This window comes from Harmonia axyridis, chromosome 2 (assembly GCF_914767665.1).
Source record: "Harmonia axyridis chromosome 2, icHarAxyr1.1, whole genome shotgun sequence".
NCBI lineage: Eukaryota > Metazoa > Arthropoda > Insecta > Coleoptera > Coccinellidae > Harmonia > Harmonia axyridis.
In genome coordinates, this window is record NC_059502.1 from 25922757 (window position 1) to 25949569 (window position 26813).

General features: G+C 34.6%; 2 protein-coding genes across 3 annotated transcripts in view; one reads left to right on the forward strand and one right to left on the reverse strand.

Moving 5' to 3' along the window:
- The first annotated feature begins 1674 nt into the window (after positions 1-1674).
- Positions 1675-17219, forward strand: LOC123673964 (toll-like receptor Tollo). Its single transcript, XM_045608747.1, has 2 exons — positions 1675-1893; positions 15512-17219. Exons 1-2 carry the CDS (start codon positions 1885-1887, stop codon positions 17039-17041), a joined length of 1539 nt encoding a protein of 512 aa, XP_045464703.1. The 5' UTR covers positions 1675-1884; the 3' UTR covers positions 17042-17219.
- A 7259-nt stretch (positions 17220-24478) lies between these two features.
- LOC123673968 (circadian locomoter output cycles protein kaput) overlaps positions 24479-26813 on the reverse strand; it is a 52884-nt gene continuing 50549 nt past the window's right edge. For both annotated transcript variants that reach the window (XM_045608757.1, XM_045608758.1), the window contains exon 10: positions 24479-24783. In XM_045608757.1, the coding sequence (XP_045464713.1) occupies positions 24589-24783 (195 nt within the window). In that variant the 3' untranslated portion in view covers positions 24479-24588. The remainder of the gene's footprint in view (positions 24784-26813) is intronic.

Below are 26813 nucleotides of genomic sequence, written 5' to 3' on the forward strand. Positions count from 1 at the left end.
TATTATTTCATGATATCTTAGTATTCTGGTACAATTATCCGTAGCCCACTGTTTAAAATATCGATGGCGTCATCATAAGCATGGTGTTCTCTCATTGCCGACTGGTAGCTCTATGTCTAGGTGATAGCCGAAGTACCCTTAAAGGTATTCTTGCCCTTAAATTTGATGTATGTAAACGTCTCCTTAAGGTTCTGGCGGTGACTACCCGTCTATAGGTCCTCAAAAATGACTTTGAAGGGCTGTTACAGATACCGTTCGATTCCTTCGAGTTAAATTTGCGATATAATAGTCTTCCTTTGTAGATGTTACTCTGGATCGACCAGGCCTTACTGAAGTCCGTGGAATATTCAAACGTTGCACAATCCAGTGGTTCGACAAAGCTTATTGCAGCAGGAGCCAGTGGCGTACCCAAGGGGGGGGATATATCCCCCCAGGAGGAATATCCATTATATGTAACAACCTCATATATCACAATCTTATTATAAGTAAGCAAACTTCTTCGGAAAACTTCTTCAAAAGAAGGAAAATTTGAATTTTTTTTCTTTATCACCCCTAAAGCTTATGTCTGGGTACGCCACTGAGCAGGACTACTATTTTTTGCCCGGTCCAACTGAGATATTGGATGTCCCGGCATTTTACATTTTACACGGAATATTTTCAATATTACAACTTCACTGAAAACTGATTAACATCGAATACACCTGTATTCTCCCGAACAAGAAACATTTTCACTGGTTTATTGTTTTCATTCAAGTGATAAGATAGTGCAGATTCCACACACAAAAGGTTGTCATGTTACATTGAATAAGTTGAGTATTGATAGGGGAGCGGGGGGTGAGTAAGACTTTTGACGATGTGTTTATATGATGAATATATATCATCTAATTCTGTGATAAATCTGATTATTCTGCCATGCCTTGTAGAACAAAAGCATGCGGGAATATCTCAAATTATCACAGATTTCATGGTTTTATTTTATTTTTGTATGTTGGTACACGGAACACCTCTGTCACGGATTTATCTGTCATCTCTCAAATTTGTGATAGAGAAAACAGTCCTGCCAATCAACATTTTTCAATGCAAAAATCACTAAACGATATTGATGGAAATATTCCGTTAATTCCTATAAAATTCAGTTAATTAGAGAAAATAATGTAAAGAAGGTTCATTCTACCACTCGCTCATTAAAAAACTCGACACTTCGTGGCTCGTTTTTGAATATTAAACTCGTGGAAGAATATCAATGCCTTCTGCACTTGCAGTATAAAAAACTATTCGCTACCAAGTTTTTTATGAAAATTTATCACCAGAAACCAAAATCATCTTTCATCTATCTAGGTCACTCTCGTACCTACTACCTATATTCATAGTTAAGGAGTTCTTTAGAAAATATAGGTATATGATATAAGAAGGTAAAGGTTCTTTAGGTATATAATGGTATATTATTGTTTTCCAACCGTTTTTGATAATCTCTCATGAGGAATTCGTTACGTCTTTACTTACTTCTAACATTGATAAATCGCATAATGCTTATTCGGTAGCAGATAAACATGTGGAAAAACGTATAGATTTCAGTGAAGAATGTTGTAGGTAGGTATACTAGTTTCTTCGACTTGTAGGAATACCGTCGCTATTTAGTTTTAGAGAAGAAATTATTATTCGCAGTTACAGAAATATTTGGGGCCAATATTCCTAATCAGCAATGATTAGACCCTCGTATGGGGCTCAGTCATCTTTTATCTCTTCTTTCTTCCTGTTGTGTGCCACAAGAAATGATCTCCTGTTAGTTGATAACAGTGCTTCAGCCTGAGTTCACTTCTGCTGATGGATTCCTCCTCCAACTATTTGTCTATTTCTGCTTGAAAGATCAAAGGACCAAAAAAAATGTATACGGTGAGTAGATTTTCATCTTACATAATTCAACAACTTTTTTGTCGATATTGATTATTTTCAATCAACACGTCACTTAGGTGATATACATAGGTACCTAACTACATTTTGTGATAACTCTTTCAACATTCCGCATTTTTTCTTGAATAGGTAAGCTATTATTATTAGATAAATATCCAAAATTAAATTATTCAATAATAATACGTGAATAAATATCGATTATTTATGGGCGTTTCTTCAATGAAGGTTGTAGCTTAAGCGCTTGGAGGTGTGGGAATGTTTTAAACTTGTGCACTTAGAATTTTTGATGTAGTTAGATTTTTTATACATAATAATATTGTGACGATAAAACATATGAGTTGGAGCAATTGATTTTTTGAAATTAAGAATGGCAAATGGTTTTTCTCCTGTAACTTTGTAAAAAAAAGTATTGACATGTGTCACCTAGTTTCATAATTCAATATATGTAGTACAAATGATCTTTTTTCAAATTTGGTGTTTTTGGCGCATCATATAACTTTTACATCGTCTTGATCCCTTTTGAATGCACTATAGTCTATACTAATCATAAGCACGTATATTCAAAAGATAATTTCGCAGTATATCAGCGATTCGATAGATAAAGCTTCATTTGCACCGCAAAATCTCTGTTAGATATATGTTACATTTATAGCATCTTGAAATATTAGGTATTATTGTTATCGGGATAATAAAATGACCTCTTTTCTGTGACCTCGAACCACATCGCTAATTCCATATATACCAATGTTAATAAATCATTTTCCATCTTTTTTTTTATAGGTAGGTTAAAAAAAACAATCAAGATGTCAATTTCACTTCCATTAGTCAACGAAAAACACGAAAGTACTGACTTGATATCAGGATCTTTGGGGCGCTTATTAATTTATGCGCCTATTAGATATCACAGGGTCTTTATGAATGATTGAAAAATCGTAGTGGCTTTTGAAATGTTTATTACCACTTTTCACTAATACTGGCAACAATTTTATAAGGATTATAAAATTTCATACTTGACAATTGAAAATTATGTAGGGATATACATTCTTATTCAAATTTCGTGAACTCCCTGTTTCCAAACCAGTGAACAGTAAGCACTAGCGCAGCTAGAGGGGGCTTTTGGAAAAACAGTGCAATTTTTGTGCCAAAATTAGAATTTTCTTTGAAATTTTATTTTTAACTTGAATTGTATTGCGCACGCAAGGACGTTGAAATGGGGGGGGGTACTGGAGGTAATTACCCCCCCCCCCAAGATTTTCAAACAATAAAATTTTAGAAACCTCGCAAAGACGAAGAATGAAAATTTCTCCATGAAATGAACCAATAATAATCATTTTACTTTCCTTTGAATCGACACGTCTTTAAAAAACCGGACCCCTTTACGGTTTATGAGTTTATTATAGCTTTCAAGATGAGTACTTTTATTGCACTACGAGCTCGTCTTTGTCCGAGGTTTATAATTTTCATTTATCTATCCGCTTTCTCGGCATCGCTCTTTATTTGTCGTCTGTGATTTTTGCATTCGTCATCGGTATACACTTACCCGTTGTTTTCGGTTTTTGTATCTTCTTGTCACAAACTTTCAATATGTAGTTATCAAAGAACTGAACTGAGTAATTCGTATCGAAAAATTGTCTGGGCTGTGTTGTACAATGTTCGTGTTTCATTCAAATTGCAATTTATATGTGAAGACATCAGTTTTGAATTGACTACAGATATCTACAGGGTGTTCCTAAATTGGAGGTACAAATGATAGATTTCTCGGATCATCTCAAGAGAAAAAGTCTTATAACATGAGTCCGCAAACGCTTTGTTTTTGAGACACTGGTGTTAAGGTTCAGGTTTTTCTCTCATATCACCTTCCCTTCACAAGATATTTAACTTGAATTGATACAGATATTCCAATTTAAAATTTTCATCATGTGGTATTCTAATCTTAAATGCAAATCTACAGGGTGCATTTTTTCTTCCAGAATTATTTTTTTGTGAACCACTGGTAGTTTAGAAAAATTCGAAAACAAACTCTAGTTCAGTACTACACTTTTTGGTTTGTTGTAGTTTTGTGGTATCTGCAATCGATTTCGAGAAAAAATTCAAACAGCTCTCTCTACAGCAATTCTCTGGAAAATCCAAACGAAGCGTTTGCGAGCTCTTGTTTATGGGCCATTTTATTTTTAAAATTATCCAAGGAATTTTCCTTCTTAACTCCAATTCAGGAACACCCAGTATAAGATAAGACCAATCGAATTGGTAATAAAAAAATTATTTCGAGTAATTTGGTTCAAACTTCGTTATCAAAGCTCTTCTTCTCATCTTATAAATACGAGTAAACAAAGTCGTTAAAAATTATTTTTTTTGATTACCCCCTCCAAGAAAAAAAAGATTGTGCGCACGACGATAATTTCGCATTGTCTTCTTGAGCGTAATTAGCGTCTCGACGCTAAAAGACACTCTCAATGATATAGTACAAATTTATCGTCTTGTACAATAAATAACTAATATGTAATTCCATATTTTATTCTTCTCGAATTATCTCTGGTTCTGGTAAAGCAATCAACATGAAATTTTGCATGGAGCTTGAATTTGTTATTTCACATCTAAATGTCAGACTTCATCAGGATCAAAAAGTAAAGTTTGAAATAATTGCCCATTAACCAACTCAACATCGAATTTCCAGACAAGAGTTCTAGTTTTTTTGTGAGTTTTCACGAACGTTTCGTCCAACGGACGGACATAATTGAATTTAATACGGATTCGTCATCAGAGAGTCAAATCTAATCGTTCGGGACCGTTTCAAGGGCAAAATTCGAAAAGATAGACATCGTGACGAAATAATAAAGCGCTCTGCTGAAATTTACAATTCAAAGGAAACTGCAAATATGTCATATATGTTTATTATTTCCATTTCAAACATTTTCTCCTATTTGATTACTATTTCTCCCATTATGTCAACTTATCATCCAGATAAAAATTCTCTGGAATAAAAAAACGGTTACACGTGTATCCGATGGATGGAGCAACGGAGCAAGAGAAATAGAGCTCTTCGCGATAAGAAATATTTCATTCATAAACATCCTACGGATACATCTTCTAAATTCCCCATTCATTTGTTGAACAGTTTTTCTGATCTTCATAGATAATCAAACTAAAAAGAAAAATATAAATTCTTGAAAATTTCAATTTTACACTGTTCACAGTTAAATCAGGGTTATGATATGCTTGACGAAACCACACCACAAAGTATGGTTAGCCACTGTTGTGGTGTGGTTATGTTCAACCTTAGGACATAACCAGTGGCGTACCCAGACATAAGCCTTGGGGGAGGGATAAAGAAAAAAAATTTCAAATTTTCAAAAGAAGTTTGCTTACTAATAATAAGATTGTGATATATAAGGTTGTTACATACAGGATGTCCCGTAAAGTCCACGTCAAACCGAGTGAGAATGTAGATCAGAGGATAACCCACCTGCTATGACCAAATTCCCATAATAAAAGTCTTACCGTTTTCGATATTTTTTTTTTTTGAGAATAATGAATTTTTGCCACTTTCAATAGTTTTGCCCTTACGGTTGGTACAATTTTACATCTTTCTGGTTAAATTTTTCACTAAAATATTGCTGAAGAATGATTTTAACGTTTACATTAAAATCAAAATAAAATGTTTTCAATGTAAATGTTAAAATCATTCTTCAGCAATATTTTACTGAAAAAATTAACCAGAAAGATGTAAAATTGTACCAACCGTAAGGGCACAACTATTAAAAGGGGCAAAAATTCATTATTTTCAAAAAAAAAAAAAAAATCTCGAAAACAGTAAGACTTTTATAATATGCTTTTGTCATAGCACGTGGGTTATCCTTTGATCTACATTCTCCCTCGGTTTGATGTGGTCTTTACAGGACACCCTGTATAATGGATGTTCCTCCTGGGGGGATATATCCCCCTAACGCCTCCGCTTGGGTACGCCACTGGACATAACATATATCCAAATTATTAAAAAAACGAAGCGCATTTTCAGCAATTGTCTCGTATGTTTTCTTTCCACTGAAAACGTGTGCCTTGACTGATAATTTTAAACCAGGATTGGTCTCAAACCAATAAATAATAAAGTTCAATTAACTGATGACGAATTCATCATCGAATTCAATTCTGTCATTACGTTAACATGATAACTCTGGATCGAAAAGACTTAGAAACTTGAAATTTTGTTTTCCTGCTAATTTCAAAACTGTTGATTCGATCGAACTGAAAATTTTCATTTCGATTCAAAGTGACAATTTCAAGCCCCTTACAATATGTGCAGACCACAATACCTATTAGGTGGTCTCCAGAACTGTCGCTAGGGGGTAGGCAAAGTAGGCGCCAGGCGGTCGCCTTGGGCGCCAAACTTCAGGGGCGGCATCAACAAAAATCCCATGTGTCGAAATTCAAAGTACCGAATTAGAAACAACAGGAAATATTACTGACAAAAACATCAAAAACTATTAGAGTTGCCGCATTATGCATTATAATACGCGCAAATGAAGAGAAAGAACAATAGTTCATTTTTTCTCACCAATCCTTAACTGAATTTAATTTTTTCTACAGGTTTGAAATTATGTTTGAAGTGATCATATCTCATTTGAATTAATTTGAAGATTAATTGATAAGAGAAGCTTTTCCTCCACAATTTCGTGCCAACGTACGGTTTGAAATTTTTGGTTTTTTGTCAATGAATACTTCCCCTATTATCAAAATTTTTAATTTGTTCATATGTCGGTAGAAGACCCTGATTACCCAATACCTGCATTCTTAAAAGATGAATTCTGTTAGAAGAGTAAATTGTGTCTCTGCCTAGAGCAACAGTTTAGCTAGCGACGGCTCTGGTGGTCTCCAAGGGCTCAATCAACTCTTGAAAAAGCTCCCGAATTGAAATCTTTCATCTTTTATCGATGCTTGTTTCAGATATAATTACAAAGCTGCGAACCTTCAAGGAATAATTGAGGTTATTCTTTGTTCATGACTATTTGAGAGATTACCTAATATCACATTAATTTATACTAGTACGCGCCGTAGATCTACCTTGTAGGTAGATCAATGTAGCCCATAGATCAATAGGTAGGTAGATCAATGTTGCTCATAGATCTACCTTGTAGGTAGATCAATGTTGCCCACAGATCCGCTTTGCCCGTAGATACACCTTGTAGGTAGATCTACATAGCCCATAGATCCTCTTTGTCCATAGATCCACATTGTCCATAGATCTGCATTGGCCACAGATCTAGATGTACACCCTATATAAAATTCATTCAAATACTGCATACCTCCTGTATTATCGATATCGGACTAATATACAGCGAGACTCAAAGGTTTCAGTAATTCCATAAATACGCGTTAGCAACGCACAGTCTCTATGTAATTTGAGGAATAATTTTGATCAAGTCGACATGAAACATCCTGTATATGAAGTTATTGTTGAAACACAAAAAAGGAACCAAAAACACCAATGGACATGCCCGACTCGTTAATCGAATACCTTCAAGATGGCAGAAAAAGCAAATGCTATGAAACCAATTTTCGAATTCCATGCAGAATGAATTCTTCAGGAATGTCTAATTGGGACATTCTAAATTGTACACACTGTATTAACTTCATTCATACTTATTTTCGCGAATTATGTAAAAGAAAGAAGACTAACCTAAAGCTGTTATCCAAATTTATAGATTTCAGGTTGCCTATTTTTCCAAAAATATCAAATTGGTATCCCAATTTTATACACCCTATATAATTTTAAATCAATTATTATATATTTTCTCACAAATTATGCAAAAGAAGAATAACCTTAAGCTGATAATCCGATGTTTCAATAGGTTACAATTTTGCATAAATGTCTGATTGCCACTCAAAAATAATACACCCTGTATGAAATCGTCAACCACTCAGTGTATACCTCCAAGAATTATGTAAAAAAAATAACCTGGATCTAAAATCTCAACAATCAGATTTCAACAGGTTTCAGTTATTCAGAGTCGTCCAATTGGAACTCGGAAATTGTGCACTCTGTATAAAAAATATTCATCGCACGTATATCTTCGCAAATTATGCAAAAGAAAACTAACCTGAAGCTCTACTTCCAATTTTCAGATTTATAAGGTCTCGATTTTCCAGAAATGTATAATTGACGCTTGAAAATTGTACCCCCTGTATGAATTGGGAATGTGGGAATCCCTATTATTTTAAAATCATCATTGACTTCATTTGATCCATTTCACTATTCCAAAGTATTCACTGCCAAATAATATAAAAATTAATAAGTGGCGAAAAAATACGAAAAAAATTTCAACCAGCAGCGAGATTTGAACTTGCAGCCCATAGAGGCTTCATATCATTCGACCGCATCATTAACCACCCGGCCACAATGGCATTGCGTAATATGGTGCATTTGTGCTACTCATAGGGAATCATCAAATTCACAGGTTTCAGAGATTCTATAAATAGGAATAATTTTCATGATTTTCGTACAAAAAACCGTTAGATATGAAGGAAATCGAATATTTATATCTGTAACTACCGATTTATCAGTCCTATATGAAAAATTCAAGTCTCTCCTTGACAACTTACATGAAATGGAATGCTATAAGATTTCACCAATTTCCATGAAAATCTCAACAAAATGCAAAAATACCATCAGAAAAAGACGTTTCCTACCATTTCCGTTCATTATTTGCTTGAATATCTCGTTGAAAACACTTCAAATAACCAAAATGACTCCTATAAAAGCTTCAGCAAACCAATGTATTCGACTGCCACAAAATGATTCTGTTTGAAAATATCATACCTCGAAAAACGGATCTGAATCGAATCTGAATCATCGTTTCTTGAATTTTCCCTCTGAATTCGTCCAAATTTCAATGTTTCTAGTCGAATATCATCTGACGTTTCGTATTTATATCATAATTATGGAAAGAAATCACGGCATGAATAAATTTTGACATTTGTCGTCTTCTGTCCAAGTATTGACTTATTGCAGCTTCTAAAATTCGAAAAGCATCCATCGGGGCATATTTAGTATCGATATTTCAGTCAAATATGGAATTTCTGTAATTGAATCGATATAATTAACTGAATTGATCATTATTTCTGGTTCGATCGACAATTAGAAATATTCTAGAAACGTCAATTGCCGCGGACGTTGCTAGGCCCGTTGCTACCCAAGGACATCGTAGTATTTTCCTATTGGTCGTTCACGTCGACGTGAATCTGGAAATTCGTCGGGAAATTTCCCAAACTTTATCCGTTCATTCCCAGGTAATCCCGAAAAATCGGGAAACGGGAATATCCGCGGGAGTTAATTCGACATTTTCTCTTTCTTCCCGTACTTTTAGTTTTTCTCGTATCTCTCCCGGAGCCGAGAACACTCGACCGCAAAATCGGTCCAAAATCGTTCGATTTTCGGTGGGAGGAGCGCTTACGAGTTTAATATAGTATACTAGTACGCGCCGTAGATCTACCTTGTAGGTAGATCAATGTAGCCCATAGATCAATAGGTAGGTAGATCAATGTTGCTCATAGATCTACCTTGTAGGTAGATCAATGTTGCCCACAGATCCGCTTTGCCCGTAGATACACCTTGTAGGTAGATCTACATAGCCCATAGATCCTCTTTGTCCATAGATCCACATTGTCCATAGATCTGCATTGGCCACAGATCTAGATGTACACCCTATATAAAATTCATTCAAATACTGCATACCTCCTGTATTATCGATATCGGACTAATATACAGCAAGACTCAAAGGTTTCAGTAATTCCATAAATACGCGTTAGCAACGCACAGTCTGTATGTAATTTGAGGAATAATTTTGATCAAGTCGACATGAAACATCCTGTATATGAAGTTATTGTTGAAACACAAAAAAGGAACCAAAAACACCAATGGACATGCCCGACTCGTTAATCGAATACCTTCAAGATGGCAGAAAAAGCAAATGCTATGAAACCAATTTTCGAATTCCATGCGGAATGAATTCTTCAGGAATGTCTAATTGGGACATTCTAAATTGTACACACTGTATTAACTTCATACTTATTTTCGCGAATTATGTAAAAGAAAGAAGACTAAGCTAAAGCTGTTATCCAAATTTATAGATTTCAGGTTGCCTATTTTTCCAAAAATATCAAATTGGTATCCCAATTTTATACACCCTATATAATTTTAAATCAATCATTATATATTTTCTCACAAATTATGCAAAAGAAGAATAACCTTAAGCTGATAATCCGATGTTTCAATAGGTTACAATTTTGCATAAATGTCTGATTGCCACTCAAAAATAATACACCCTGTATGAAATCGTCAACCACTCAGTGTATACCTCCAAGAATTATGTAAAAAAAATAACCTGGATCTAAGATCTCAACAATCAGATTTCAACAGGTTTCAGTTATTCAGAGTCGTCCAATTGGAACTCGGAAATTGTGCATTCTGTATAAAAAATATTCATCGCACGTATATCTTCGCAAATTATGCAAAAGAAAACTAACCTGAAGCTCTAATTCCAATTTTCAGATTTATAAGTTCTCGATTTTCCAGAAATGTATAATTGACGCTTGAAAATTGTACCCCCTGTATGAGATGGGAATGTGGGAATCCCTATTATTTTAAAATCATCATTGACTTCATTTGATCCATTTCACTATTCCAAAGTATTCACTGCCAAATAATATAAAAATTAATAAGTGGCGAAAAAATAAGAAAAAAATTTCAACCAGCAGCGAGATTTGAACTTGCAGCCATAGAGGCTTCATATCATTCGACCGCATCCTTAACCACCCGGCCACAATGGCATTGCGTAATTTGGTGCATTTGTGCTACTTATAGGGAATCATCAAAATCACAGGTTTCAGAGATTCTATAAATATGAATAATTTTCATGATTTTCGTCTAAAAAACCGTTAGATATGAAGGAAATCGAATATTTATATCTGTACCTACCGATTTATCAGTCCTATATGAAAAATTCAAGTCTCTCCTTGACAACTTACATGAAACGGAATGCTATAAGATTTCACCAATTTCCATGAAAATCTCAACAAAATGCAAAAATACCATCAGAAAAGGACGTTTCCTACCATTCGCGTTCATTATTTGCTTGAATATCTCGTTCAAAACACTTCAAATAACCAAAATGACTCCTATAGAAGCTTCAGCAAACCAATGTATTCGACTGCCACAAAATGATTCTGTTTGAAAATATCATCAAATATACCTCGAAAAACGGATCTGAATCGAATCTGAATCATCGTTTCTTGAATTTTCCCTCTGAATTCGTCCAAATTTCAATGTTTCTAGTCGAATATCATCTGACGTTTCGTATTTATATCATAATTATGGAAAGAAATCACGGCATGAATAAATTTTGACATTTGTCGTCTTCTGTCCAAGTATTGACTTATTGCAGCTTCTAAAATTCGAAAAGCATCCATCGGGGCATATTTAGTATCGATATTTTAGTCAAATATGGAATTTCTGTAATTGAATCGATATAATTAACTGAATTGATCATTATTTCTGGTTCGATCGACAATTAGAAATATTCTAGAAACGTCAATTGCCGCGGACGTTGCTAGGCCCGTTGCTACCCAAGGACATCGTAGTATTTTCCTATTGGTCGTTCACGTCGACGTGAATCTGGAAATTCGTCGGAAAATTTCCCAAACTTTATCCGTTCATTTCCAGGTAATCCCGAAAAATCGGGAAACGGGAATATCCGCGTTAGTTAATTCGACATTTTCTCTTTCTTTCCGTACTTTTAGTTTTTCTCGTATCTCTCCCAGAGTCGAGAACACTCGACCGCAAAATCGGTCCAAAATCGTTCGATTTTCGGTGGGAGGAGCGCTTACGAGTTTAATATAGTATAGATTAGCATTACATCTAACTTTTGAAGACACTAGAATATATTGAGTTATACATAGCAAATTGATTGCAGCCTTCTTTTTGCCTATGGAAGGTGGTTTACTTAATGTGTCTTATTTGTATAATTTTCAATTTGGGAAATGAAAATAAATATCATTAAATAACTAAAAACTGGTGAAGAAGTGATGGTCGACTTGCCTTTTAACATTTCAGGGGGAATATAACTTTTGAATTCCATGCTTGACTCAAGACATGCGCATTTCATACACACACCGGCATTCTCAGAAATTGACTTGTTTTATCATGACTCATGCCTTCAGCGACCTTTATGCGAGTTGATTACGAGTTTCTTACCAAAAAAAAACCACATCTTGACGCGTTTGAATGCATTGTGTCATTCATAGCTACGTATTTTCGATAAAGTAAATTCTTTGTGACCCTTTGCAAAATTTCTATTAATAAATACGAAATTTCAACAATCGTTTTCAGCGTGTTTTTGGATTGAGCATTTCTGTTATGAGTATGAATACTCAAACTGAATATTCATATTCCAATTTAAAAATGATTTTTCTGTTCAAATATGTTTATTATTTCCCACGATATTTTCTAACGCAAAGGCCGATCTTCAATAATTCAGGAGTTGTTTTTGAAAACGGCCTAAACCCTTGTATGGAAATATGATAGTGTTTTGATTTATTATTTTCAATGAAAAACGTTTGAAATCGGTCAAGGGAAATAGATTTACAGTCGCTGAGATTTTGACTGTTGACGTACGTTGTTCGTGCTTTCTTGGAAACTGTAAAAACTTGATTCTTCTAATATTTGGAATAAACCTTCGTATGGCAGTTTTATATCACTTTGAGAATTGAAGGTTTTTCAATCGTATCCCAATTATTTCAATGATTATGATTCAATTGTCTTTTATCGCTTTCTCATTTGTAATATTTCCATTTATTGATATTCTGAATTCTCAAATTGAAATACACGAGAGTTTTTTTGAGAAACTCTTAATGGCTTGTTTTTATTTTTTCATCAGAATTCAAAAATTTGGGAAATTTCGGAATCCATCCTTGAGATGATTGAATATTGAAATATATTAAAAAAAAGGGGAAATTATTATTATTTTTTGATTCAATACACATCTCGCAGAATCTTTCTGTGTGAAATTATTTCGAATAATTGGGGATATGAAAAGAAAATGAAATTGAAACATAAAACAATTCCTCATTAGGAATGCATTGTTCGTTATCGAAAACGGAAGGAATCATATCAATAAAATGTTAGTTTAATGCGATACTTCATTTTTAACATATCATTGATTCTGCATTGAATTCATGTTTTTTATTAACCTTCTGAGAATAGTTTTGTCATCCTCCCGTATCTATCAATATATTCATATCAACGTCATATAATATAATGTATGTTAATAATGAACGCATAACAATCCTTTACCTTGAAAATGACATTGGTAATTGCAACCCCTTCTTATAATGTTCAATAAAATAATGAAAATTATTTTCAAATATATTTCACCAAATGACCGTCAAGTTTCAATAATAAGTGAAAATTCATAAAATTCATATAGCTTCATCCGAAAAAAAGAAAACAAATCTACTTATACAACTGATTCATTTAAAAGAATCAACTGAAGCAACCAAATATATTTTATGGGGTTGAACGAGAAATATATTTCAAGGTTTGTTGGTGGATGATAAAATTTCACTAATCTGAGCCACCTTGCTTCAAATAAGATGATATGGGTTTGAATTCCTCTAATTTTTGGTTTCTACTCACCGACATTTTGAATAATCAGCACTTAAAGTTATTGATAAAAAGATTATTTTGACAAAAAAAATCAAGACAAATTTTCACAAAAAAAAAATTTGTAAAATAGGTAGCTACAAGCCGTCGCAAAATATTCACAAATGTAAGTTGAATATTATATCATCACAAGTTAACATTATATTCCATATTATTTTCATTTCTTTACTGAGTGAGGATGATATAAAATTAATCTATTTTCGATCCATTTTATGGATTTATGTTTGTTATTACCCATGAAAAACAGTTTGTGGATTTTCTTCCTACACTTCCTGGTTCCTCGCTTCCATGAAACGAATACTGGTAAATGAAGTCTAGTGTCAACTGAAAATATGCTCATTTCGGACCTTCAGAAACAAACCCTAACTAAATATCCATTAACATAGTCCAAATAACTCTGAAATGATACAATGAAACCTTGGATCAACTGATGATTTCAAATGATATCTTCCTCAAAAGCATGTATGGATTATCTTCTAATTGTACCTATATCTACATATGCGATGCGACTATTTCTTAACAGGTTTCTTCAATTAATTTTGTTAACTAATTTCTCAAGATAAAAAATATCTTTGGTTCCATATAGAAAGTTTATTTTTCAAATTGATACAAAGGCGAGTTTTAATTTTTTGTCTACAGTGCCTAGACATGGTACTCCCATAATTCAGTTTTTTTGTGATAACTTCCGAACGGCTCAACCGATTCTGGTAATTTTTTTAATGTGAGTTAATACAAAAATTAATAATGATTTATTTCCAATAATTTCCTCATACGTCTTCTAGCCCGCTAGGGACGGACTAACCCTAGCAAACTTATTTGTCAGAAACATTTTTATTTGGTTGAAAATATTTTTGAACCGGAAGTTTTCATTCGAATAAAAAAAAAATATTTTCATATTCATAAAATGCGTGTAATTCGAAAACGGTGAATAATTTCAATGTGGCACTGGTATACCTTTTTTGCTGAAGAAATGATAAAATACATATATGGAGGAATTTCACCGATATATTCAACCAAAAAAAAGTTTCTGACCATTAAGTTCTAGCGTCAGTCCGTTCTTGAATACGCATTAAGAAAGTATTGAAAACAAATCCTTACTGATATTTGTATTTATTCAAATTGAAAAATTATGAGAATTCGTTGTGTCGTTCGAAAGTTATCACAAAAAAACTGAATTATAGGAGTACACTTTATTCACACCTGAGAAAGAGTCACGTACTTTCAGGACAACCCTGTATGCACACATCATAAACTTACAAAATTGAAATACAAACATTCAATTAAGTTTATTTTATCATATCAAGAGAGGCAATTATGTTTTAATATAGTTCAAATAATAGTAAAATTATTATCTGATATTCTAATATTTGTTATAATATATAAAACATTGTGGATTTCACAAAATTAACATAAAAAAATAAATAACAAATTATGAGGTTTGAAATTCAAATTCCGAATGAACTTTTTGAAAATTAATCAGTTAAAAACTATTAATGCTGAAACTTTCGAGTAAAAACATTTAATCTAATAACAATATACCTATAGTCTGTCACCAGGAGTTTATCATTCAAAAGTAAAAAAAAATCCTCGGAAACTATCAACTTTTCTCTATATTTATATGTATTTTATGGAATTTTAGCCTCATACTATGTTTTCTACTTTGTATGAAGTGCTCCATGGTGTCAGTTCATACAATTGTCTTATGCACTTTCTCTAAGAATGCATCCTGCTTCAAGCCACTGCTATTCTTATTTTTTCCTTGACCGATTCCGAGTTGATTGTTGAAAATAATAGACCGAAATACAAATCTCATTATTTGTGTCCAGTACATATATTGAATGTCAATTTGCGAAAAATACCTGATTTGTGTTCAAAATTTTGTTACAGGCGAAATTATGGAAATACTGGGCGGTGTTTTTCCTGAGCCACCTTTACATTGCAGAATCCTACCGAATCTATATCGGACGAACCTCAAAAAGATGCTCTTATGGTGAAAGAGGATCTCTCACGGCAACATGTGAAAATATCGATACAGCCAGCTTCTTCAAGAGCACACCATACAGGTTCGACCATTTGGATGAAACCCTGCAATGCGTCAACTGCTCTCTAAAAACCGTCGAACCCAACACATTTGACATATCCGGAAATCAGATCAAACACTTGGTCCTGAAGAACAGCGGTATCGAGGAACTCCAACCAAGAGGATTCGTTGGTCTGGTGTTCGTCATGGATGTGGATTTGTCCAACAATAGAATAAAGAAGGTCAATGCAAGGACATTTTCCGGTATCAAAAAGATCGAATCGATCAATCTGAGAAATAATTCATTGGAATCGCTACTCAATGAAGGGTTTGGTGAATTGACCAATTTGGTTACCCTCACACTCAGTGAAAATAAAATAAGTGAAATGGAGCATTATGCTTTTCAAGGACTGAAGAGTCTGAAAGTTTTGAAACTGAACAATAATCTCATACGAAATGTAACTTATGTTTTCAATAATCTCACTACGCTTGAGCATTTGGACTTGTCAAATAACCGTATTAGTGCTATTACGAAAATAGAGTTCAGCAACTTAACTTCACTCCTCGAGTTGAAACTCGACAAAAACAAGATAAAGTATTTGCCATCATTGGTTTTCTACGGGGCGCCACAATTAGAATTATTAGGATTATCCTTCAATTTGCTGGAAGGCTACGATCCTGAAGCCTTCGAAGGTTTAAATAATTTGGAAACTCTAGATTTGGGTAGCAATCTTTTGACGGATATACAAGAGAAATCAATGACCAGTTTGCAAGGACTACTCAACTTGAATTTGACCGGAAATGGCTTTACCATTTTCCAAGTGAAAAGGTTTGCTGGTTTGCCAATACTGAGAGTCTTAGATTTGTCCAGCAACCAAATTGAAGATATTGATGTATCAGGGATATTTCCCTTACACGATTTACACACTTTGGACTTATCAAAAAATAAACTAGACGATTTCGACTACGTAAGTCTTTTACATAGGATGCCAAGGATCACATATCTATATTTACAAGGTAACAACTGGCGTTGTGATTTGGAAGATGAGATGGAAAAATATTTCGATGGAGAAAGCTTCAAGTTCCAACTTTTCGATAAGAAAAATGGTAGCGTGGTATGCAACGACAGCATCCAGAAAAAGAATCATTCTTTCCATGCAGCTCTTCCAATTCGTTCCGATACTTCCCTTTCAGCTGACAAGTCTGACTCCACTCAGCTGATGATTATTTTTGGTCTAGTCTTCTTAGCTTTCGCCGTCATACTGCTCAGTTATGGTCAATACCAGATTTCTAAAGAAATACGTTTCAATCCATTGATGACTAGAAAAAGGACTGTTTCGGAAGTGAAACTATTCCAATCAGAAATCCGTGATGACGACAGTGATTTTCCCAAGTAATGATTAGTCTATTTATTCGTGATATTTTTTTGATTTATTGTGTGTATTGTTTATTCAGTAAAGTTTAGTATTGATTAGAAATTTGCAATTATGTTCTTGTTAACCTCTCTGTTTTGATATATTGTAGATGTTTTGTTTGTATTGAATATTTTCAGAATAAATGTAGACATAGAAAATGGAGGGTGAGTCATGTCAAAATTTATGAGAAATGTTTTCTGCAAACATTGACTTCAATGTTAAGAGTTCGATTTCACAAACAGAAACATCGTATGAAATAGTATATTAAGTATATCAAGCATAATTTACCGATCGAAGACATTTGTCTTCTGACAACTTTCATAATGCTTATATTGCTTATTGCTTTTTTTTGGACGAATCTATTAGCTATTTATTCTAAACCAAACTTCCAAGTTTTAAATTCGGAATTGCAAAATGTCGAGTTATTCTATAATTTAAATATTTATAAGTCGAAATTTAACAGAGGATTTTTGTGGATTCCTCAATATTTCAGCTTCGAAATAGCCTAATAATTTCTTTCTTACCATGGAACATTGAGTGTAGCTATATTGGGTTATACCTCGGGTTCTACCTATTATTTAACCATAATAATAAAGTGAATAATATTTATTTACAAAATATATTTATAATATGTACCATGAAGTTCTCCGTGCATTGTAGGTATGTGATCTACTACATTCATGAATGAATTTTTGGTTGGAATGAGATTAAAATAGAAAAGTATTAATAAAGCTAATAAAGAGAATAAAATCAGTGAACTCCTAGATTGTTCGGTGGTATCCTTATTTTATATCAGTAAGACTTAAGTACAAGCGCGAATCCAGGGAAGGAACGTGTCCAGGTCCCCTTAAAATTTTGCTGACCCCTTCCTAGAAAAATTTAATTTGACTTAATTTCTGAAACAAAAGGATGTCTGAAATTTCCTTCCCCAAATTCGGGCCTCGATCCGCGCCTGCCTGCGTAGTAATACATAGACATACAACTTTGCTTCCGCCATTTTTTTGCAAAACTAGAAGCTTCATTGTAAAAAACTGGTTATACATTTATGATTCCAAGTATTTTCCATCGCTGGCCACTACTTTCTCCCATCTTTCGGGCAGCGAACGAATCCCGCATTGAAAAATATGGTCATCTTTTTTTTTAGCGATCCACGAAACGATCCAATTTTTCACTTCGTCAGACCGGAAATGCTGGTCAGCCCGGCCTTGTGCCATTGACCGAAACAAGTGATAGTCCGAGGGAGCAACGTCTGGAGAACACGGCGGGTAGGGTTGGACTTCCCATTTCAACGTTTTCAAGAATGTCTTGACCATTTTCGCAACATGGGGTCGAGCATTGTCGTGCTGTAAAATCAGTTTATTATCATGTCTCTCGTGGTATTGCGGCCGTTTGTCTTTCAATGCTCGGCTCGAAAGCATTAATTGCGTTCGATAACGATCGCCTGTGATTGTTTCAGTCGGTTTCAACAACTCATAATACACCACGCCGAGTATTCAGATTATTATTAGATAATACGTTTCCATTTGCTTTATCTATCAAATTCTCACTAATTTCTTTCTGTATTCTCTCTAAAATTTCGTTACCCGTGGCATTCTATTCATTCAAAATATCATCTCTTGCATATTAGCTGTAAAACTGGACACAGGTTGAAATTCAAGTTCACATTGCTGCATTGAAGTTACGTTCCCATGCCCCCTCTTTTTCCAAATTCTCCCTTATTTCTTTGTATATGCGGATCATTGTGACTTTACCGTGGGTTTATATCCCAAGCGGTTGCAGTCTTCCGAAATATGCGCTGCCCACTACACCATCCTTGGGTCAAGCAAAGGTTCACTACACTTTTTGGTTTAATGTGTCAAGTCATTTTATTAATGAATAAATCGAGTTTCTTATTTTCAGTTCTTATTTTTTGTGGAACTGAATATATTATTATGGAGGCGTCGGTAAGTAATATTGGCATCGGCATAATTCTTTACCGACGTTTTTGGCCTAGAAACCAGTAAAAAGGCCTTGGAAACGCGCACGGTCAAAAGTTATCCGCATTTCATTCCATGTTCCATAGTGTCAGTACTGTGACTAAAGTAATTCACGGCTAAGGACAAATAAGAGATATAAAAGAACGGGATAAAAATACATATTCAATTTATTTCCAACCCTCTAAAAATGTGTGAAGAAGATGATATTTACATCTAATCGTTTTTTAAGGGTAGCTGGACACTTGGGTCGTTGCGATTCGGTCGCAGGTACTTTTTCGCCGCTCTCGGGAACAGATGTGAAAATATTTACTCTTCTCGTTGTCGGTGCAAGTGTTGCACATATGTTGTAGTTGTAGACTGGACTGAACTCAATTGAATTATTCGCCCTGAAATGCCGCTTTTCATGGGCATTCAGGCCGTTCTCCATTCGACAGTTAGCGAAGCCTTTCTACAGATCCATTAGGGGTGTGGCTTTGATCATTCCAAGTTTTTACACCGAGTTCTTCTGTTTTTAGCATTTTGGTTCGAAATTTAACTCAACTCGAATATTTTCGAGGGAATCGATAGATTCCCTACAATAGATTGTTCAACATCCCTCTCAGTCCTACCAATTTTCAAAAGGAGTTGTTTATTATAAAACAGATTGAAGAAAGAAGTGGCTACCCAAAACACGCAATCGAGAGAATATACCAAAAGCACATGAACAGGCAGCTGTTCAAATCACTCACAGATGGAGTTCAACAGAAGACCTAAAGAAGCGTAAGGTTTTTTGGTCAGATATCAGGAAGCATCGCAAAACTGTTTGGTGCAGAAACCGAAAATACTCGGATCACTTTCAAGACGGTTAATACCCTCCCAATGCAATGTCACTTATTTAGGTCAAAGTGGGAGGAAGATAGAAACAAGGGTTGGTGAACATGTGAAACAGATAGAGAAAAACAAAGATAAAGAGATCGTCAACACCCCATCGCAGTTCGCCAATCACATTTTGGAGTCAGGACACAATTTCGACCCAAGAACTGGTGTCAAAGTGTTGCAAGTTTGTGAGAAAGGTCTTCAATCTTCTGGAGATCTTGAAGATCAACAGAGCGTTGAGGTCTCAATAGTACAACTCCGTCAATGAGCAGATTAACTTTGATTGTTCAGCATTTTTCAATTCCATACGAGGTGCCTGATTTTTGTTGAATTTTAATATTTTTGTTTGTTCGTGTACAAATCATTGTTGTAATTTTAGACAATATTGAAAAACGGAACGACATTAAGTTTTCTTTCTTGAATTTCATGTGTTTCCGCATGTTCCCTTTATTGAAAATGTGATTGTGGGTAAGTTTTATTTTGATTTTAATCGTTAAATATAGATGTCGTTATTAGTGTGATCTTTTCGTTTCTTGATGATTTTATTTGTTTTTATTTCATATTGCTCTTGATACATCGTTGACGTCTTAACCACTGTACCGGTAGGTTATAATTTATTTAATTTGTGTACCTTTAATTTGTTTGATACCATTTGTTTGATTTTAGAGCACCTGATGATGGCAAGTGTCCTTGCCGAAATGTATAGTGCATAAATTAAATATATATATAGTGGAGTAGACCATTTATTTACTTATACCTATTCTACAATGTGTATCCGATTCTGATGAAAATCTATGAATCATGATGAGAGAATAAACTAACTGCAGCAATCGAGATTCGAACCTACCCTGAAAATTTCTAGTTTCTAGGTGTTTAATAATAATAATAATAACACACATATTTATTGTTATAAAAAAAGAGAAAATAAGTCAACAATTCACAATTCAAAAGAAAGGAGAAAAAAACGAAAAATTCTTAATACACTTCAACATGCAGTATTCCTTGAACTCTGTTATAGAGTTCAATCCATAATCAATGAAAAAATTGCTACTTTGATAATATTTAAGTCTAATATATTAATTTCTCTAATTCTGTGGTTATTCCGTTCATTCTTCCACATCTTGTAGAACAAAATCGTGCGAGAATATGTCAGAAACGCACAGTTTTCATGGTTATATTTTATTATTCTATGTTGGTTCTCCGCACTTTCCGCCACGGCTTTATCTGTCAATTCATCAATTTGCCTTGAAGAAATCAGTTCTGCCAACCAACATTTTTCAATGCAAAAATCACTAAATTATATTTATAGAAATATTTCATTAATTTCAATGAAAATGCAATGAATTAGAGAAAATAATGTATAATACTCGTACAGAAGGCTCATTCTACCACTCGTTCATTCCAAAACTCGCCACTTCGTGGCTCGTTTTTGAATTTTGAACTCGTGGAAGAATATCAATGCCTTCTGCACTTGTATTATAAATAACTATTCTCTAATTCTGTGGTTATTCCGTTCATTCTTCCACATCTTGTAGAACAAAATCGTGCGAGAATATATCAGAAACGCACAGTTTTCATGGTTATATTTTATTATTCTATGTTGGTACTCCGAACTTTCCGCCACGGCTTTATCTGTCAATTCATCAATTTGCCTTAAAGAAATCAGTTCTGCCAACCAACATTTTTCAATGCAAAAATCACTAAGATATATTTATGGAAATATTTCATTAATTTCAATGAAAATGAATTGAATTAGAGAAAATAATGTATAATACTCGTACAGAAGGCTCATTCTACCACTCGTTCATTCCAAAACTCGCCACTTCGTGGCTCGTTTTTGAATTTTGAACTCGTGGAAGAATATCAATGCCTTCTACACTTGTATTATAAATAACTATTCTTAACATTCTAGACAGATAGTTGAACACTTTAAGGCACACGTAAAAAGTACCATGTTCAGTACCTGAGAGTTTGTGAGGTGGACAAAAATACTCGTATATTCTCCGAGTTAAATTCATATATTACAACTTTGGAAATATAATTTGTTCTTGTGAAACAATAATGAGAATCTATAAATATATGTATAGACCAGGCAAAGTACGAACTTTATTTTCTTTGATTACTCCACGACAAGATTACCGAAATTTCATGTGAAAAATTGTTCTTATAGCCAGTTTCTGAGTGGGGAAAACTTTCTGCAGAAGCACTGGCCCCCCAACAAATTATTCCATATGACATATTCGATTGAAAAATAGCGAAGTATATTATTTTCAATGTGTTAATATTCACTTGGTTTCTTAGAGCTCTTATAATATATATATAATTGAATTTAATCTGGTTGTTAGCCTTTCACAATGTACCAGTTCAAATGATTATCGATAAACTCAGAGGAGTTTGGTTTGGCAGCCTATCTCAACTGTTCCATTATGAAAAGTTATATTGTCAGGAACTTCCAAATTAGAACGACTACTAGAGAATATAAAGACACTTTTTTTGTTCATGTTTAGCTGCAAGTCGCAGTCATCACACCATTTTACGATCATAGACATAGATGTTGTCAAATTGATCATAACCCTTCCAATATCCGTGGAAGATACTATAATGTTGGTATCGTCAGCATATAGATAGGTATCTATGTACAACTTCTTCGGCTGTCAGTTCAAGCTATAGTGGCTGACTTTCTTCTTTTGTTTGGAAAATATTAGGTAAATCATTTATGTAAAGTATAAATAAAATGGGACCCAATATGGTCCCTTGTGGAACACCCTTTACAATTGTCCCTTCGTGAGACATATTATTACATATTTTCCCATCTCGCAATACAACGATCTGTTTTCAATTGATGAGGTAACTTTCGAATAGTTTGATCTCTTATCTCTTATGCCAGATCTTTCAAGTTTCGACAATAATATTTTATGATCGACGCTATCGAAGGCTTTAGAGAATAGTCCTGCAGGGATCTCACCTCTTTCCAGAGAAAGTGAACGAATTTTAGGTTTTCGACGAACATAATCGATTGTTTACTTTCGATGCCCACTGAAAATTAAGAAACTTTCTTTTAAGAAATTTTCGATCCAGGCTCTCTCCAAAGAGTTATTTCAGTGGAACTTTTAAAATAGGTCTCCCTGATAATTTCTTAAGCATCGTGTAAAAAACAATATCAAGCTTCTTGCGATATTTCATGTTGGCAGCATCGTCTGAGACATAGAACAAGAATATCGAGCAAAAAACGAGAAAAGCACTGACGTGAAGTCATAATTGCGTTCTTGGAAACCAATCGACTGTATACAGTTCTGTGGTCCCAAAGGGTTCTCTTCTCGTCAGAGTTCTGTTCGTTTCTTTAACGACTACATCTACCTTTTCTACTATCATAACATTACTAGCTGCTCGCCCCGGCATCGCAAGTTCTGTCAGTCAACAAAAAATACATCCTTCGAAGTGTCAAATATACTCTACGATTGTTTCTGTTCCGTACGATTTTTACGAAGATACACAACAAAAAGGAATTATCCAATTTTATGGAATCGTTCCAATGTGGTGCCCTTACATAATATCCATAGATCCTCTTTTATTCAAAAGATTATCCAAAAATAGTCCCGGGTTCCCGGGAGTAACTGTACAGGGTGGGCAAATTTCGATGTTATAGCACTACAACTTTTAAACCAGAAGAGATAGACAAAATCTGATACCCTATTCTCGGTCTCTTTTTCTAAGAAACTAACAAAAGTCGTATTCATTTTTGGCCGAGTTCTTTTGTTTTCGAGTTATAAGCGAAAATAGGAAAAATGGCGATATCGAAAAAATTTTATATCTCCGATAATAATGATGCTAGAGCTCTGATATTAAAACATTATATAGGCACTTTTCTACGTAGAATCCATTGGCGTGCTCGTATTTTCAAAAGGATTTTTAATAACGAAGCCATGACCGAAAGTTATGTTTTTTCAAATGGAAACACTAATTTTCTGTGCCCTTTTTTGAAAGCTTAATTTTTGCTGATTTCAAAAATATAAACATTGTATGGTTTGTATCAAAATAAAAAACAGAAAATGGTCAAAAACCTTTTTTTACCTAAGAGTCTCAATATTTCTATGGTTTCAACTGTTGATGAGCACATAAAAATTGAGCTTTCTATAACAAGAGCAGTGTCCTTCCGTCAATCTCATTATTTCTATGCTTTTCACTCATTTCTACAAAATTCGAATCTTTGAATTTTTGAAATCAGGAAAAATTAAGCTCCCAAAAAATAATGAGTCCAGTCCTGGAATATTGAAAAAATTAATATGTGCCTGACTCGACCTCGGCATGTCTCAATTACATTGCAAGTTTCAATAAATTCTGCCAATAATTTTGGTTCTGATGATGGTTTCATTATTTACATGAATATGCAAACTCACCATGTAGCTTTCTCAGGAAAGGCAGAAATTAATTTTTTGCAGTCAATCCGTACTCACCTAATCCGCTACCTCTGGTAAGAGTATGTACAGTTACTCCAGAGACACTCTGTATATAGATTTGGAATTATTCGATCGAAAATATTTAGGTTTAGGTATCTACCTAAACGTATAAAAAATAAAAAATTAGGGTATTTATTTATAGAATTAAAATAAATATTATCTTTATCAATGGTGTGGGGCTTACAATGAAATTAGTCTTCTGTTCATTTACTTTTTTTGATTTTACATTTTACGCAACGTATCACTCAGTCACATTTGTTTGCTGCTCAGGCTGGGATGGAAGAATACCAAGCCTGGCCATCACAAGCTGTTCAGAGATACGCCTCAATTCGGCTTGTTTCTGTTCTATTGACGCCTGCAGTTCGGCTTGTTTTCGTTGAAGGTCTGTCTGTACTTGATTTTGTGCAGGGGCTGACATCATTAAGTTGTTTCCAATCTGTAGGAAAAGTTATTTTACTAAGTATTATTATTTTCTAAAATTTAATTTTTTCAGTTAGTTTTTATTTAACCATCAGTGTTAAATGGTAAGTCAAAATAAACATATAAAAGGGTAATTCACAGAGAATTTGTAGAGCAACAACAGGTAACAAGGCACGATAACACATTAAAATTTTTGAAACTGAAATGTCATACCCTAATCAACAGAATGAAAGCTTTTTTCAATGAGAATGAAAATCTCTTCAATCACTTGCATAAGGTGAAGTGTTATAAACAAGTAACCTCTTTTCCTCGTATTAAATTGATGGAAATCCCCTAGAGGAAAACATTTTTGGCTATTTTTGAGAGTACCTATATAACAGAATACACACAGTATATACACAGAGGGTAGAGTATTCTTCTTAGAAAGGGTCTCTTCAGTTTGTTGTTCTTGAGACCCAACATAAGGCTGATATTGCTTCCTTTTGTTTGAGAAATACTCTCTTCCCTGCTGAGCTGTATCCCCACAGTAAAATACTGTAGGTTGCTATGGAACGGAAATTGGTGTAGTATGTTAGTCTGCAAACGTCCGGAAAAGATATAACCTTCATTCGTCTTACAGAAAAAATAGCCCTAGATAATTTATTTAACATCTCCTAAAGATGTTTCAAGAGAGGTAGTTGTCAAAAACTACTACAAGCAACTTTATCCTTTCAGTATCTCCGCCACATCAAGAATAAATTTTCTGCGATTTTCTTCGTTCAGCTTTAGTTCATTAGTAGCGAACCAATCCTCCGTCATCTGCAACGACAAAAATGACAAAGATGAAAGTTGTTTTAGTTAATTTGTTGAATTTTCCTTATTCGCTGGTAGATCGTTGGTATATAAATGATAAAAAGAAGTAGAAGAAGATGCAGCCCTGGGGTACACCTTGCAAAACCCGAAATCCTTCCAAAGTATTTCCCTTCCAATCAGTTATTACTACTATTTGAACTGCGACCATGTACATAGATCTTTTGTTCTCTACCCTACTCATTCATGGAAACCCAAGGAGGTCGTCAATGACGGTTATAAAACTGACAATCTCCTTAGGGCCCTTGACCGTTACCTCTCTGGTATCCAGGACCGGCTTACCCATGTGAATGGTTCTTAGGCCAGCCAGCTCCAAACACATGCATACCATGTGTTCGGCTGTTTCTGCTTCCGATCCACAGAGCCTGCAAATCTCGTCTGCTGACTTTTCCATACGGTACAAATGATGTTTTTACCGACAGTGCTCCGTCAGCAGTCCCACCATCCCACGAAGCTCGGCTCGTGACAGCTTCAAGAGCTTTTTGGCGTAGGTAGGTGAAATCGTTACGAATTTCTTTGTCTGAACAAGTCTAGGAGTGTTAGTCCAGTGGATTATCCTGTTGTTCAACTCCCAACGCTGGACCGCAGCTTTATATTGGTCTTTTCCTAGCCCACAGATAGGCTCAGGTCCAGCAGGTGTTAACCTTGATGCACTTTTTGCAAGTTCATCAGCTTTTTTATTTCCTTCAACCCCACAGTACCCTGGTTCCCATAGTAGAGTCACCTTATTGCCTCTGGCCAGTTGCTTTATGGTGTTACGGCACAAGGGGGTCATGAGCCCCCCCTTCCCAAAATGGAACCACTTAATATGCGTTTCTTCTTCTTCATACGTTAGGACAAAGTCCTGTGTTTTCCTCAATATTCCTCATTCCTGGGATGCAGAGGTCCAATTCTCATACCAACGCTTTGGAGGTTTCCCTGGAAGTCTTGCGGTGTTAGGCCTTTTCGTTTTTGCTATTTTGGGCAGTCGGTTATCAGGCATCCTATCCACATGGTCTCACCAATTTCTGCACCTTATCCTTGCCCATCTCACTAGATCTAGTATCCCGCAGATATCTCTAATCTCTTCATTTCTTTTATGGTCGAGTAATGAATAGCCTGCTATATGTCTATCACTCTCATCTCAGTTGTTCTTAGCTGTCTTTTAGTTTCGGCATTTTCGGCTCTTGTTTCAATACCATACGTCATGATTTTGCC